The sequence below is a fragment of the Miscanthus floridulus genome, chromosome 7 (assembly GCF_019320115.1).
Source record: "Miscanthus floridulus cultivar M001 chromosome 7, ASM1932011v1, whole genome shotgun sequence".
Taxonomy (NCBI): Eukaryota; Viridiplantae; Streptophyta; class Magnoliopsida; order Poales; family Poaceae; genus Miscanthus; species Miscanthus floridulus.
In genome coordinates, this window is record NC_089586.1 from 128,269,805 (window position 1) to 128,286,988 (window position 17,184).

The 17,184-nt window shown below is 42.7% G+C and overlaps 1 protein-coding gene and 1 long non-coding RNA gene across 2 annotated transcripts; one reads left to right on the forward strand and one right to left on the reverse strand.

Moving 5' to 3' along the window:
• The first annotated feature begins 4,606 nt into the window (after positions 1 to 4,606).
• On the forward strand, positions 4,607 to 8,181 carry LOC136464727 (uncharacterized). The gene is made up of 6 exons (XR_010761255.1): positions 4,607 to 4,668; positions 5,142 to 5,286; positions 5,420 to 5,598; positions 6,064 to 6,184; positions 6,762 to 6,852; positions 7,453 to 8,181. It is a non-coding gene; the product is annotated as an uncharacterized lncRNA (long non-coding RNA).
• Positions 8,182 to 12,365: 4,184 nt separating this feature from the next.
• On the reverse strand, positions 12,366 to 16,518 carry LOC136464728 (uncharacterized). The gene is made up of 5 exons (XM_066463682.1): positions 16,020 to 16,518; positions 14,856 to 14,892; positions 13,907 to 14,143; positions 13,758 to 13,805; positions 12,366 to 13,084 (listed from the first exon to the last, which is right to left on the reverse strand). Exons 1-5 carry the CDS (start codon positions 16,322 to 16,324, stop codon positions 12,824 to 12,826), a joined length of 888 nt encoding a protein of 295 aa, XP_066319779.1. The 5' UTR covers positions 16,325 to 16,518; the 3' UTR covers positions 12,366 to 12,823.
• Between the last annotated feature and the right edge of the window lie 666 nt (positions 16,519 to 17,184).

Consider the following 17,184-nt stretch of genomic DNA (forward strand, 5'->3'; position numbering starts at 1 on the left):
TGCATTTTTGCCGCAGTCGTCGTCACATGATGGCTAGCCTTGCTCCCAGTTCAAGGCATGGGTTCTATCCAAAAAGGGCAAGGTGACGGCAAACATCGACTTCAACCCGGAGGATCCGCCCGAGGCGTACAGCGATCCCAGCATCCACAGCCACATCAGTGAGTACACAACGATGACAAGGCAGGTTCATGGGCCACAGTTTGATCCGAGCACCCAGGATCTTGATGGAGAAATCGTGATGAGGGTGGGAGGAGGCAAGAAGCATGGCCAGTACTGGATTGACGACAGTACAATCGACACGGCCTCTACTCCTACTCTCTCCCAGATCTGAGCAAGGAGCACGAGCTCGAGCCCAGCGATACGCCCACGGCCAACCGCTACATAGTTCCAGATGGAGGCTCTCTAGGTTATTTTTGTTTTATTCATCGTTCGTTGATTGTTACGTACTTTATCTTTGCATTGTAACATTGGGATTAAATGTTATAGGCCCGGGTGGAAGCAGAAACAAAGCAACGGGAGGAGATGGAGGTGAGGATGGCGGAGATGATTCAGTAGGTGGCGGCCGAGTGGCGGAACATGGAGGAAGTACAACGGCGGACGATGCAGAGGATAGAGGAAAAAAATTGGTTGAGCATGGAATAAATATTCTAATACATGCAGAATTTTGCATCGAGTATGGGTCAAGCTTTGCCACCACCACCGGTGCTATTCCCTCCACCTCAGCCACCCACAACTACTCCTGTGAGTCACTTGACACCTTATACTGCTGATTGAATACTTTGACTTAGAGAACTTTAGATGTTAGCCTCAAGACCCGGACTTAGAGAATTAGGGTGCTGCATGCTTACTCATCATCACACAAAAGCATGATCCAAATGGAATGCATGCTAGCTTTGCTAGAAGCTGGACCAGCTAGCTAGCTATGCTGATATAGCTCATGAGTCATGATGTAAGAGTCAATGCTAGCTTTTGTGGGTAGAGAGTGTACATACTACTGGCCTAGTTAACAAACAAAAAAAATACTCTAGTAATTTAGTACCTGGATCTGGATAGCATGATGGTGAGAGGAGAAAGTGTTGGGTGGATAGCTGGTTGGGATCTACTGACCATCTTCAGACAAAGCAGCTAAAGCAGTAGCAGCAGATGGTGGCAGCAGGAAACACGCTGCAAGTGCCTCGTGCCTCAGCGCTACCGTCATGTTGACCTTGGCCATCTCCACCAGATCTCCCAGCTGGTATGCAGTGCTGCTATCGCTGCTCCTGCTGCTGCTGCCGTTCCTTGGGATCACCATTGCTGTGAAGATTGTCAGGCACAGGAACAGCAGGAACCCTATCAAATGCCTGCCAGCAGAATAGATCGATGTCAGGTAAATATATACCTGCAGTGTTGTGGATGGAGAAGATGCCGAGGATGGTCTCCTTCATCGGCATTGTTGTAGTAGTCATGCCTGCAGCACAAATTATTTAAGAGAAAATTTTAGCCAAAAACTAGCAACTCATGCTTGACATTAATTTCAGTAAGGGAGAAGCATTTTGCTTTCCTCCAAGTATGGCTCCCTGAATTAGAATATGCTTATCAGTAAACAAATCTGTACTGGGAAAAGGTAAAGTGGTTTGATTACATAGCATTCAGTCTGAGCTAGGTGGTTCAAAGAGTTCTAGGAATTTACACTAGTTACCTGTATTTAGGTTTGCTTGGGGGTTCTACCACTGGCAGTGTATTCTCCATATTTGCGGCATCCACCTTGTCCTCAACAGTAGCAGCCACAGGAGCCTCAACCTTCTTTACTGGTGCCTGGCTAGATTCCTCTGGACACATAAACCAAATAACAGGGCAGACAGTATGAGATGATTGAACTGAAACATAATTATTCTCCAGTACACAAGGCTGCTGCAAACATTTCCCAGGCAAGGTAGCTAATTGGACACATATCATTAGAAAATAGCATGCGCCACATTGCCTGATGCATAGGAAGAACCCAACTCAAGTGCAGCCTTTGCAGTTTGGTATTCTTCAAGCATAATGCATGCAGCACTGTAAACAAGAAATAACGTAGTACATAGATAAAAAATGAGCAGAAGGAATTATGGGAGTGTTAATCTATTATCATTTTCCTGCAACTTAAAAAGGAAGCTAACACTGTTTCGAATACTTCTCTTTTGTGCATAATCAATCGGCCGCATCAAATAATCAGTCTCAAGACCCGGATTTGTCGCAGAGGTTCCAAGGGCCTCCGTAGTGATTACATTTGCATTTGTGGCTTATTGTGACTTAGTTGTGACTTGTGATGATGGTTTATTGTAAATTGTGATGATGGTTTATTGTGACTTGTGATGATGGTTTATTGTGAATTATGATGATGGTTTATTATACCTGTGACATATAATTATGCATGTGATGATGTTTTATTACGAATTGTGATGGTTTATTGTGAATTGAGAGGGGTCCGTTATACGTGACAGATTAGTAAAAAGTCTTGGTCGCTTTGCCGAGTGTAACACTCGACAAAGAGAGGAGTTGCCGAGTGTCAAGGCAAAACACTCGGCGGAGAGGCCATTTTCTGTTATCTGGGAACCTTCTTTGCCGAGTGTATTCTAATGGACACTCGGCAAAGTGACCATAAAATCTGGTCGTTGCGCGCTTGTTTGCCGAGTGTTTTGAGCTGAACACTCGGCAAAGTTTAGAAACTTTGCCAAGTGTTTTCGGCTTGACACTCGGCAAAGTTGAGAAACTTTGCCGAGTGTTTTAGTCCTGATACTTGGCAAACTTGAGAAACTTTGTCGAGTGTTTTTCCATCGTGCACTTGGTAAAATCGCCGTCATCGTGCCATCCCGTTAACATTTTTTGCCGAGAGTTTATTTTTGCCGAGTGTTTATTGACACTCGGCAAACTAGTTGTCGAGTGCTCGATAAAAAACACTCGACAAACTACTGTTGGCCGATAAATTAATGCCATATGTTGTATGCCGAGTGTTACACTCGGCAAAGCATTTGCCGAGTGTTTTTGGGCCTTTGCCGAGTGCCCGGCAAAGCTACTGTATCCCGTAGTGTGTGTGTATATATATATATATAGAGAGAGAGTATATTCAGTAGCCAACTACAAAATAAGTTATTCTGTAGCCACCTTTATTTACGATAATTTTATATACTAATTTATGATAATGTTAATATATATTTACGATAGTTGGTTTACTATAACACGTGGGGATATTTACTATAACGTTGTATTAAACTACTATATATATATATATATATATATATATATATATATATATATATATATATATATATATATATAACTACTACCCTGTAGCTGGCTATAAAATAACTTATTCTGTAGCCACTTTGAGTTACGTTAATCTACCCCACCTTATAATACACCAGTTAGAATAAATCTACAGCCACACAACAAATGTCTGCTCCACAGTCATGACCTATGCTACATCCATACCCATAAATATACCCAGAAAATATAACACCATCAAAACGGATGCACCAGATTATCTCTTAGCTATTCTCTCTCATTACTCATCCAAATCCGACGGCTAACGTTGAGTGTGTCTGCCCTCCATCGCCCTCCCGCGGCCAGGCCCTCACGCCCGCACCCCGCAGCCACATTCGAACCCAAGGCGACCCCATTCGATTCCGAGAAAACATCGTCCTCCTTCTCCTTCCCCGAGCCCAGCCTGGCCGCCACCGGACTCCCTCGGTCCCTGCTGTCCACGCTCGCCCGGAGGTCTCCATAGGCGGCGCTCGAGGAATCGCGTGAGTCGGCCCCAGCAACGCCGACGTGCTGCGCCCAGCCCTGCCAGCGGCGTCGGTGCGCGGCCCCTAGCCCCCTGGCCCCGCGCTGTCGTCTCCCTTCTCTTCTTCATTGGAAGGTCCCAAATTCTTTAACCCTAACTTTCTCTGATCTGATCTGATAGCCCGTAGATCCGTAGATGTAGCCACATGTATGTAATATAACTGTAGAAATGAGTCAGGATTTCTCTGATCTAAGGAGCATATAGAAATACATCTTATTTCTAATTTGATACAGATGTAGCCCGTAGTACATCCTATCCAAGGCCTCGCTGCCGCCATAGGTGCAGGACAGCCAGCAGCACCCTGCATCGCCAGGCTGGATTTTTTTTTTTTGTTAATCCATTTACAAATTACAATGGCAGCCGCCATAAGGTACCCGCCACCCATGTTAACGATAGCTTTTTGAATTAAAAAATAAATCTGAAACCTGATGAAGGAAGCATTGGCTTGGTTAATATTAAGTTTTCGACATCGTGGTACAACTCGATTGTTTCAACATCGCCTGATTTTATTTTATTTTTCTTTAGTTACTGCATTCAGGCTGTTTCTGTACTATGAACTACTGTCCGTGGCAATTGCAGTTGGATTTTCCTGTGGTTATTCTCATCCCTCCCATGGGTTCTTCTTTTCATATGATTTATGTCCTCTGCGTTTATAACCAGAAGGAGGGATCATCAAATCATGGTTAGTTAAGTAATCACATGTCCTTATAACTCTATCTATATGTTGGATGGCAATTTCTGTACTAAGTACTTGTCAAGATGTATACTTTGTTTAAAACATAATCTCCTTGTTTAATTTCAGGCATCTGATCAAGGGTCGTTCCATGTCCAGCATTCTTGATTTTGACAAGACATTATTCCAGGTGAGCCGCCTATGCTGCAAATAGGGATGTTCAAATAAATGATTACTGAACATTTGTTGACTAATCCTTTTTGCAGAGCATGTAGGTTCTTGTTTGTTCTAATACTGTGTATTATATAATATATCTAGATATTTAGTCATGAAAAATAAATATGAATTTTATTAGAATTATGTGTGCTACATCATCACAATGAATAGTTATATTTTTTATACAACGTATAAGAATTGACGTGTTAAATTTTATCATTATTGTTATTCCTCTATTTTTTTATATGATTTTTTAATCACACGTCAATAATATGATAATTTCTTTAAGTATATTTCCCATGGATTCAACGATATGATAACTCATCATGAATCCCTTTTGGTATGAATCTTAATCTATATTTACTTCATTTTTAAGAAACATATTTTCTTTTTATTTCTTACTGTAGTGTTAGCACGAGCATTGTAAACTGATATGGCGGTCAGCAGGTGAGGGCGGCCTGGACCTCTGCGTCAGCCGTGTCGTCCCGCCCGCTGCCGGCTCCCTCGACACCTACCCCAAGTGTGTCGTACCCGTGAAGCCTGGATCCATCGAGAGCACGCCTCTGCGGCCGGGGACCTTGATCGGAAGTCGGTAAGTCAGGCGCTCGTTTCTCGATTTGCCTGGTGCCTGCTTACATTGCCTTTCTGTGATTTCAGTGTCTGATATCCCTGCACGCCCGTGTTCTTACGCTGTATCTCTGCACGCCCGTGTCCTGATCCTTCAGATAACTCAATTGGCAAGGAGGTGTTCCCGCAAGACACAGTGGATCTGATTCTCGGTTGGACGTGCGTGCGAACTGTCAGTATTGAATAATGCATGCCACAAGCATGGGCTATCATGTCTCAACGTTTGATATGTACATGCATCCCAGAAGTCTACTCAGAATGTCTTTCCATAATCCTGGTATGCAGATTGGTCAATTCTTTGTGCGGGCCGGTGAGCTCACAAGCCACAGACCACACTGTGTTTTCCAGTTTGCATGCTCGATTTAGTTTTGTTTAAGTATCACTATTCATCTTCATCTTAGTAGTACGAGCATTTACCTTTTTAAAAATACGAGCATCAACTGGAAAGAAATAGAAAAAAATCCATAAATATTAATAGGTTATTCAATCTGGCTTTGGAGCCCCATACTTTTGACAATTGCGGTATTTTCAATTTTCTCATTTGTTTGAGGCTGTATTAAAAGCCTGTTACGTTTTCTGGTGTGGTTCTAGGAAAGAAAATGTCGGTGAATTAGTATGGTAGATGATATGTTTGACTGACATAATAAATTTCATTGGACTAAACCTCTGCGCATTAAAAATAGGCATTTGGAACTGACATAATAAATCTCATGAGATTGTTTTCTGGTGATGGTATTTGTAGGAAAGAAAAGGACTACCTGACGGACCTCCTGGACTCGGAGAAGTCACTGAATCGCTTTTTGTCAAGAAGGCCAGCAACGACAACTCCGTCTTCACTGGACAAAGAAGATCTTCTGTTACAGGTGAGGGGCATCCCCTTTGTAGTTTTAGCTGTACTTGGCTACTTGCTACTACTTTCGCATCTGCTAAATTTATTTTTCTATACCTTGCAAGAGGTAAAGAAACACATAAAGAGTATCTTTGTTGTTTACTTATTAAGTCTTGATGAATGGTTGGGTAAATGCTACACCTATTTCTTTTTTATATACAAATTATCTTGTCTTGTAACTAATCAGGGAGTGCAAGTGATGGGTGATATCTAGCTGCTTCGCTGGGCTCAAACTCAGTTCCTTCAGCAACAAGGAAATAGTTGTAGCATTTATGAACTTCTCCCCTGATTACTAAGTTTATACCAGAGAAAACATTATGTAACTGTATGTTAGTCCATGCTTAATGTCTAAGATATTCTTATGTTTTTAGGTTCTTATTAAATGTACCAAGCTCCAAGAGCACATTTTATTAATGGAATTGTAAATTTCTCTTTATAGTTTAATAGTTTATATCAACAAAAACAATTATAATTATTGTTTTCCGTAGCCCATGGTGTTCGTGAGCACATCGAAAACTGAATAACCTTCAGTTTGTTGGTTTCCTTTGCAGGAGTTAAGGCTCGTATACTTTTTTTGGTGCAAAACTGATGCATAAAAAAATCCCATTTGGCAGGAGAAAGTTGAAGCCTAAAATTAATCGAGTAAGTTTTCTTTTGTACAGATTATGTTTCAAAATCATGGCCAACAAATCTATACTACTAAGAAGACTGACCATGCATGTGTTTGGTCAATAAATCAAAATTTAGTAGGTTTGTCATTTTCTCCTTTCTTCAATAAATAATAATTTCCCTGCCTGATCCTGTGTTCCAAGCTTTAAGACTGAAGGAATATTTATATTATCATATATGGTTTTTTATGTTGCAAGGGTAATGCAGATACAATATTGATCTCTCTTTCGAGTGCTTCCTTGTTGATTCAATTGTGGTGAAGATAATATTTACTGGTTTTTTATTTAAAATCAGAAAAGGGAGACCTTTATTCTCATTTGACATATCCTGTCCGATTTTATCAAATGTTTCTTCCATGGCAAAGCGGCAGAAATCCTTTAACAAATATAATGAATTCTGTATAAGATAAAGCTGTATGTGAGTTACTGAATCAATATATGTATATATTCAGGTGGGGATTCAATCCCCCCGGTGACAGTTCTAAAAAAAGTTACTGAATCAATTTTATATATGTCAGTTGACAAGGATCTTTACACAACATAAAACATGACTTTTTTATGCCTCATGTTGCAGGTGTCAGCTTTTCAATATGAAGATCTACATGATGCCATTGGCTCTATCTGGAGGCTGATAACAAGCATTATCCAGATGATCTTCTCAGTGTAGGTATTGGCAAGACAGTCCTTGGCATTATACAACCTCAATAAATTTTACAGTAGCATGGACTAGATATGAAAGAAAATGCTACTGATTGTTACCTTTTATTTATCTTGTCATCTTTTGAGCATTTTTGGCAAAATATATATGTGCTATGTTGCTGGACTCAGTTTTTGGTTGGTTGAAAGCAGGAAAATATGTTTTGGGGCAAATGAAATATTCATGCATTACAGCAAGAGAGAAAGATCTAAGAGCTGACTGCTTGACTCTTGTGAGATGAAACGAACTAGGGAATAGCTCTTGTTTTGTCCAAACTCAAAGTTGCAAGAAATGCTTATTATTCAAAGGAAAACTTTAACTCATCATGTATCATATGCAATTTATTATGTTTGTCAAGCAAAAAAAGATTATTGGTGACTCCACTGATTCATTTCGAAAACGTGTTACTATTTATTTTCATGCTTATTTTATTGCGTTTATTATTTTCTGCTCTTGTGTGACGTTTATTTGCATGGGCAATCAACTAGCAAATTGTAAATTAGATGGTTGAGGCGAGATAAGTGTTTTCCAGATTATATACATAGTCATTTATAATTGCGTGAAACTTAAATAATGAAAAATTCATCGTCGTTTGGTTGTTTTATGTGCATCCCTGAAATTAAGCTGTGGCGTTAGTACATGCACTATACTACATTGGTTGTTTTCATGTGCATCTCCAAGATAAATCCGTTGCGTTAGCACGGGCATTTTACTAGTTACTATGTTAATTTACGAGATTATAGTAACTCCTTACTAAGTGGTTCACTATATCGTTATGGTAAATATCCCCATGTGTTATAGTAACTCAACTATCATAAATATGCATTGACATTATCGTAAATTAGTATATAAAATTATCGTAAATGGATGTGACTACAGAATAACTTATTTTGTAGCTGGCTACTGAATATACTCTCACTCTCCCTATCATCGTCATCACGCATGAAGGCTACGAGTGTACTACGTATTACTTACACAGACACTGCATGCATATATACTCCGTACTCCATTTCTTAGATGCATAACACATGCCAGAATTAAGTGAGGCCTTGTTTAGATTGCCTCAAAATTCTAAGTTTTTTCATTCTCTCTCCATCACATCAATTTTTGAACGCATGCATGGAGCATTAAATGTAGGTAAAAAAATAACTAATTGCACAGTTTGGATGTAAATCAAGAGATGAATTTTTTGAGCCTAGTTAGTCCATGATCGGACAAAGTTTGTCAAATACAAATGAAACGTGCTACAGTGTCCAGATTACAAAAATTTACAATCTAAACCAGGCCTGAATGTACAGTTGTTAACTAGATCGAGTACTACTGGGAGAGTTTTGTCACCTACCTACCTGGTACCTAGCTCCAGATCCAGAAAGGCCGGGCGAGGGCGAGTTGCTCTGCTCATCGTCGATCCACGGTCATAACCTTAGCAGCCTGAAACGGAAACATTGCCCATCTTCCCGTTCCCATGTTTCACCTTCTGGGAACTTCCGGGCTGTTCGGCTGGCTGGCCGGTGGCTGGCTGGTTGGCCAGGCCCCCCACGAATCACTGTAGCATGGAAGAGAAAGTTCGTGAGGAAGGGAAAGAGAGGGTAATAAAATATGGAATAGTGGTTATAGAGTATGGGATAGAGATAATATGAATGTGGGAGAAATAGGTATAGAGTAGGGTATCTCAATGACTATAATAAAATATTTCTTTTTAGAGATAGAAATAGAGGTGGACGAGTCCGGTCCTAAAGCTGCTAAGGTCAAGACATGACACGACGCCAAATGCAATCGTTCGAGATTTTCCGGCCGGCCAGCTAGCAGCCCAATCTTTAATTTGTTGGATCCCGTGCATGAAAGTTCATTTAATTTTGAAGGACCTGCCGGGGGCACCACCAGGGCAGAAATTACATCCGATCGATCTCCCGCCTTGTTTAGATGCCATTCAAATTTCAATTTTTTTCACTCTCTCTTCATCATATCAATTTTTAGCCGCTTGTATGGAGTATTAAATGTAGCTAAAAAAAATAACTAATTACACAGTTTAGTTGGAAATCACGAGATGAATCTTTTGAGCCTAGTTGGTCCACGATTGGACAATATTTACCAAATAAGACGAAAGTGATACTATTTATCGGGTTAAAAAATTTTTGCAAAGTGAACAAGGCGTCGGTTGCCGTTTGCCCGGACGGATCGGAGCAAGAGGACACGTATGTATGTCCATTATTATTTAGGGGTCGTTTGGCACGGGCTTCAGGAGCCGTTTTACAGCTCCGTCAACCAAACGCCTCCGCACCGTTCAGCTCCTGGGAAGAAGCTCCGCGATTTCCGCTGAGACGAGCTAGGAGAGAGAAGAGGAGCCAAAAATACCTGCTTCTCCCAGCTTCGTCTCGATCTGGTAGACCCCATCACGCCCATGGTCAAGTATGCCCCGTGGGAAGGCAAGGCCGGCGTGGGGAGGGACGACGGCGCGGCCGCGCGGAGAGTGGTGGAGGCGGCGCGCTCGTTGGAGCGCAGGGCACGTGCGCAGGGGCGCCATGGCTGCGCAGTGCGTTGAGGCATCGGATCGCGGGGGTGTCATCGCGTCAAGCTGCAGCCATGCGGCCATGCGGGCAGGGCGTCCATCTGATGGAGAAGAATGTGTGGTGGAGAAGGCAGAGAAAGAAAATGTGCGGTGGAGATTGGAGAAGATAAGACAGAGAAAGAAAAGGAAAGAGAAAAGAGAAAGAAAAAAGAAAAAGAAAATAAATAAGGGTACTATGGAGATTTTACCCTTTCTAACCCAGGAGAGAAGTTGTTTTGCCAAACGGTCCAAAAAACTGTTTCAGCTCCTCAAGTGAATCTGCTCCCCTGATAAAGCTACAACTAAAGTTGTTTTGGCTGGAGCCGGAGCTCTACCAAACGGGCCCTTAGTATTCATCGGCGGCATACAAATAGTACTACCACACGTCCACACTACATATGGATTAAGGTGGGCTTCGGATTATTAAGAATTTTTTCTATCTTGTCTTTTTTTTCATTAAGTTCTTGTTTGAATCTACCGCTATTATCATAATATCCCTCCTTTTAGGGATAAAGCTATCAATGGTGAATCGAGCATTCGCTATCCTTTTTTTTAGCTTTTTTTAATTTGAATGGAAGAAAAGTAATGAAACCTACGATGGCTACTGAATAACCTCCTTCTATTTTATTAATTTGAAACCCTTTTACCTTTTTCTACTCCATCCCGGCCTCTACTATGGCTCTACTACTTGCTCTTGCTCGCAGTCGTACGGTACGGGACCCTGCAACCACGTTCCATCGTGTCGTACGTAGCATGCATGCATGTATGGATATACTAGCATATACGTAACGCCTAGCTAGCTAGTACTCGCGTGTAGCGTATAATAAAACATACGGAGTAGGAGTGATGCACTGATATATACGTACTAGACTAGCTACTACCGCCTATGCCCGTGCACGTGCCATGCCATTGTTAATATGTAAATGAAACCTTTTAATTAATTATCTCTCAACTTCTTTACTGCTTTTGCCATACCATATCACAAAAATGCTAAGATATGATATCCTATTGATGAAAGTGGAAAGACCCCATTAGGATTTGGTCCATGACCAAGGTAGAGCAAAATAGCTAGAATAAGGGCACAGGGCACTACATGGAGACATGGCCGTCGCCAGCTAGCTAGCATACTGCTAGGATGAAAATTTGGTTCGATCGTGGGTGTGCAGAGACCCACAGATTGGCCAGCCAGCAGAAGTTTCAAAATCTGCTAGCTCAGTTTCTTAAAAGTGTTTATAGAGAGTGAGACGTGCAAGTATGTATGCATGTATACATGCGTGCGTCTATAAGCATCTATATATATATGTATGTATTATATAACGTGTTTTTGTTTTTTTTAATAAAAGAATACACCGTCAGTATGGTAGCATATACTGCAGACTGGTACAGTGGTAGCATCATCTGGCAAAATGCAAATAGCACCGAGCCAGCCACCAAGTCTCAATACGTAGAGCAAGCACGCAACGCACTCTCCGAGGCACGCAGAAGCCGGTAGACCAAACCATGCACGTACGGATTCACTACTATTTGTCAGAACCACGTTCAAGTGCAATTAATCGATCGATCGAACGAGGCATGGAGCGATGGGTAAAAGTACGTGGATCATCGGCCAAACGACGACCGAGGCATGCTTATTCGTTGCGGGCAGGGGCAGGTCGCTAGCGCCAGCTGCGTGCAGTGCAGGTGCAGAGCCAAGACTCTGTGCATATACTGATGCACAGGTATGCATGCACACCGGTACAGGAGCATGTATACTGCATGCATGCATGCACAGGTTGCATATTGCACATGGACCCCCGGCCGTGCTATCTGGCTGCTGGCTAGCAGAAGCTGCAGCCTCTAGCAGCGTGCGTGCCTGCAGCCTCCAGCCTGCAACTGCAAGTCTGCACACAAGCATGGAGATCTGCGTCGTCGTCTCGTCTGCATGCGGAGAGATCGAGCTCGAGCAGCACCAGGAGAGACAAAGCCATTCCTTCCTCTCACCAAAGACCAGGCCCCGGCCCAGCGGCGCGAGTGCATGGCCCGACCATGGCAGCCCAACGACGCTTTCTTTCATCACGGCCCGCGGGCGCGCGCGGGATGGGGTCAGGACGCAACCGGGCTAGCTTTCTGGGTCAAAACTCGCCTCAGCACAGCCCGTCTCTGACTGCAGCCTACGTACTCAAACCGAGGGACAAGGACATGGACATGAATCCATGATGGTCGTCACTCGTCAGCTCACAGACTCCCTCACAAGTCATAGCGTACTTCACTTTGTTGCAACAATCGGAACGAATTCTTTTGCACAGTGACTACAATACAGGTAGCGAAAACAAAAAAGAACAAGAAAAAATTGAGCTACAAACAGGCTAATCCGTGGCGTCCACTAGGAAAACAAAGGCATCTCCTCATCTCCAGAACACTGCAGCAGCCACAGGTCTGTCTGTCTACTCTGAACTCAACTCACACGCACCATACATGAACTAGGGGTTGCTGACTTGCTGCTGCTGCTGCTGCTGGACTGCATTTCCTTCCCAGGTCGTCGGCATCTGCAGAACACGTAAAACTCAACAGGAAACCCCATCCAGCATCCATCCGCCTGCCTGCCTTCCTCATTGACGACTTGTGCTATCGCTTCGACTTGCACCCGACACGAGCAGCAGCAATGCGATGCACGCAGCAGGGTTAGTGACTGGGCATACACGGCTAAAGACGGCCGAGACCTCATCTCTTCCCGAATCTCAAGCACTTGGTGTGTCTTACTTCGCCCGCCATGCTCGACGACGTCTGCGCCTGGGCCGCCTTGCTGTCCTTGGCCAGCTTCTCCATGGCGTTTATGAACTTGCGCAGGTGCCTGATGTACTCCGGGTACGTCTCCAGGTTGCAGTGGCCACCGCCTTTGATCCACAGCGGCTCGTACTTCTCCTTGGCAAGCTCCCACAGGCGCTTGCCGTGACTGAAGTCCACGATGTCATCGGCTGTGCCCTGCCATATGGATATACGGTTCACAAAGTCAATCAAGATAGTACAAACAATAGAAACTACTTGGGTGGTGGCAATTCAGAATCTGACAACTTTTGATCTCGTGACTTGTTGGGTCGTTCGTTAATTAGTTCATGCATGAGGCACGAGTCATTGTTCAGCAACGCGCGTTTGAAAATATAGTACTTGGGAAATGGATTGAATGGATCGTGGTTCAGAATAGGGATCATAGAGGCATGCATATATAGTTTTTTTATGGAACAGGAGGGGTTGAAACCCCTACTGAAAATTTATTAAGGTTAAATGGTGCAAGGATACAAACAGAGTGTCAAGAGACAGAAAAGGTCAAAAAGAAAATCTGAAGGATTACACAAAGTTGTCTAGCCATAGATCAATCTGAAGGATTAGCATGCACATATAGTTCCTGACTGATCCGAGAGTCATGACACACCAATATACGTACAAGAAATGCTAGAGGTCAATAAGTTGCTGAGAAACAGATTAGTCAGATATTTGTGGCTACAGATTTTCCTAATTTGTTTTAAAGGGAACAGAATCATAAACTTGTATATGATGCATCTCGACAATAAGAATACAGAAACTAGCAAGGCAATCACAGTGAAGGAAAAAATTAGATGACTTTAGATTAAGAAAACGAGGTTAAAAGCCCACTCACATGTATGACTAACACAGGGCAGTCAACCTGCTTTATTTTGTCGATGTTCTGTAAAATATATGAAAGTTAGCCAGATTTGGATAACAAAGTAAACGCTGTTCCGGAGCAGAAGGGGAATTATCGAATTATGGTGTAAACATGAAACATACCTTGAAGATGTCGAACCAGAGTGTCACTTTCACTGGATACAGAACCCGTATGCCAGAGAGTATACCACTGTGAAGGACAACCCCTCTTAACTTTTGCAAACGTGAGGCCAAATGCAATGTTGGTCCACTTCCAACCGATTGCCCATACAGGATTAAATCCTCTTCTTCTATCCCATACTCCTTTTTTAAGCAATCATAAACAGCCTCTATGTCATTGTATGTGTTGTACTCTGATGGCTGTGTTAGACCACAAAGGGAACTCAGTTAGTCTGCATTACATACAACCTGGAAAACAGATACAGCTAGGTGCACAGTACATAGACAGGAACGTGCCTACCATCATTTATTATTTTCTAAATCGAAGTGTTCGATAGTTCATAAATCTATGTGCGACTTATGGGAACAAGCACACATGCAACATTATTGTTCACAGTCCGAGCAAGTTCTTGAGTAGGCATGATTACCTAATATGATGGTCCCTTAGTTTAAAAACTTTGTAAAAAGTATGGCTACCAGAACAAAGGTGCTATGGTCTAGATCAAGAAAGCAATGGTCAGCCGTTCCCCCCTTCCTTGGGGACTATTGATGGTGTAGGTGAAAATTGAAAGAGGCTAACCAGATATTTGCCAAAGTCCTGACCTTAATGAGTCTAAGGGTGCCCATAGATCTATTGAAGAACGTAGGATTGATTACGCTAAAAGGATAGGGAACAGTCCAATCTAACAGTTGCTAGTAGGAGTCATCCCTAACAATGTGGCACAATCATATACAGGAGACATCTTGATCTCAAGAGAAAAAGGAATTGGTGACTGTTCAAGGGGAAAAAATAATTGGTGACCATACGTCCAGACAAACTGACAATTTAATCCGGTACAACTTAACGTCAAATTCAAGCAACAAGAGAACCACATTTCTACCCTTGAAATCACTTGAGATTTTAGAGACTTACTTTTCCTGTAGAGGCGCCATAGCCTGAATAATCATAGCTGAAAAGAAAACAGAGGAAACAGCTTTAGTCAATGTAACAATTATTGAATGAAAATGTCGGCAAGTAATTCAACATAATAGTTTTTTCTATTATTCTAAAGAAAAGTTAGCATTCAATAAAAATCCAGATGGAAACTTTTCTGGTGTGGAAAAACTTCTGTTCCTAAAGTCAAACAGTAGGTATTGAGTAGATCACTAGAAAGTTATACATCCAACTGCCAGTGAAACTTGGACTTGATGCAAAATTAGCAGATATCCTGGTGGTTTTATTTGGCTGGGCAGAAACAACGGGCTAGAACAAGAAGAAAGGACATGGTGCTCTTCTGCTTTACTCTGCAACTCCCAATTTTTACAGAGTCACACCGATAAGAGGCACAAAATTGATCCTGATTCGCAGTTTTGCATATATAAAACATAATTAGGGCACAATTCGAGCATACAAATTCTGATCTTGTGTCAGAGTTGTGGCCGGTAACTAACTGAAATTTCTGCAGGCAAGAACGGCAGAGGTACACCAGGACCCGGTGCAGCATTCATCAGCAACAGAACAAAGACTTGTGAAACGATGTACTAGTACAATAATTGGAACTGTTCATGAGACATGGGATTCCACATGCCTTCTCCAAGCAATACTTGTTTTTCTAGCCTCGGATTCGTGGTAAAGGAGATCACGACAGCTTATAACTGCCATGCAGAAAACAACGGAGACACTAAAGCTGTACTTTTGCAGGCTTGCAGCTCTGACCGAACTATTCAGGAAAAGGAAAATTAAACAAGAGCACATGACTACATCAGTTCACAGATAGATTTTTTATGACTCATTCAATTGAACCGATTGTTCAATGACACGGACAAAATCAGATCTCCTCACAATCAGTTAGCAACTGGCTTACTTGTTGCAAACAAAGAAGATAACCCAATTGAACTCCCCTTGGGAATAAAACCAACATGCCCTGCATTGATCAAAATAAATGTACGTATCTTCGTAATTGGATGGCGTACAAACAACAAACAGGCATCCAAATCTACTCGCGTAGAAGTAATATTAGTGGGGAAACAAAAATCTTAGAGGAACCGATCGAGCGGCAGAAGCAATGGAGGGGCGTATGTTTGTGAGCTCACCGACCTCATGATGTTGACGCGGAGGTGCGCGCGGAGCTCGAGGAAGAGGCCGAGCATCTGGCCGAGGTCGGCGGCGTTGCCGTGGGAGTAGAGCAGCGTGAGCCGCGCGGCGGGGTGGCGCCAGAAGGCGGAGACGACGCGCGTGCCGGCCCTGGTGGGCAGCGCGCGCACCTCGACGCCCGCGTCCGGCGACACCCCCGTCATCCGCAGCAGGGAGCCGGCGCCGTCCTGGGCTTCGATGCCGTACGTCGCCGGCTCCGGCGGGAAGAAGGCCAGCCGCGCCGCCACCGACGACGTGACGTTGCCCATTCTACCCTGCCCCCTGCTGCCCCCGCGGCATGGGCCTCCTCCCACGATGGCGGGGCGCGGCTAGCTGGCTGGCTGGCTGCTGCTGCCACTGCCTATTCCGGGCGTGGGCGCGCGCGGGCGGTCGGAGGTGGAGCTCGCAGGTCGCAACGTGAGGTGGGTGGTTGGCTGTTGCTCGCGCGGAGTTGCGGCCTCGTTTCTTCCCTCCGTCCTTATGAGCAAGCGGGTGGATAGGTGGAGGTGGAGTCACTTGTTTCTTTTCCGTTTTCCTTTTTGGCATTTTCCCTTACCTTACTTATTTTTCTTTTTATATAAAACCAAATGTGTCATCTCTCTCTTTTGTGTGTACACTTCAAATTTATCCTAAAATAAATGCACTTCTAAGTATAGTCCACCTAGTTCTAATATTTTTTTTTTTTTTGCTTTCTCTATTTCCGAATTACAATCATAAAATGCTGAAATGATTTTTAATATTTCTAAGTAACATTGATTCCTTTAAAAAAAAGTCTAGAAGTACACTTATTTTAGAATGGATGATTATTTGGTTGTATCTTTTGTTGTTGTGATTGCTCGTGTGTTTGCAGATTGTCCGTTTCTCCCAAAATTATTAACTTCACGGTAGTTTGGCTGGTTGGGCTTTTTTTTTTAGAAACTATCCACCGGAGTTCAAGTCTTTGACTTGACATGGATGGTCATATTTCTGGCAATCAATTTCAAATTTAACTACATTTATAAAAAAAAAATCAATGTTTATATCTCAAAATAGCATATAAAAATACGTTACAGGTTAATGTAATAATATTTATTAATATTATAAATATTAGCATTTTTTACAATATTTAGTTAAATTTGAGATTTGATAA

Bases quoted from the DNA above. Each gene is read 5' to 3' on its own strand.
- LOC136464728 (XM_066463682.1), bottom strand. From the start codon at position 16,324: ATGGGCAACGTCACGTCGTCGGTGGCGGCGCGGCTGGCCTTCTTCCCG. The intron at 14,893-16,019 runs GTCGGTGAGCTC...TTTTCTTTTCAG, and splicing joins CTCCGCGTCAACATCATGAG to CTATGATTATTCAGGCTATG. The intron at 13,806-13,906 runs GTATGTTTCATG...TATATTTTACAG, and splicing joins TCTGGTTCGACATCTTCAAG to AACATCGACAAAATAAAGCA.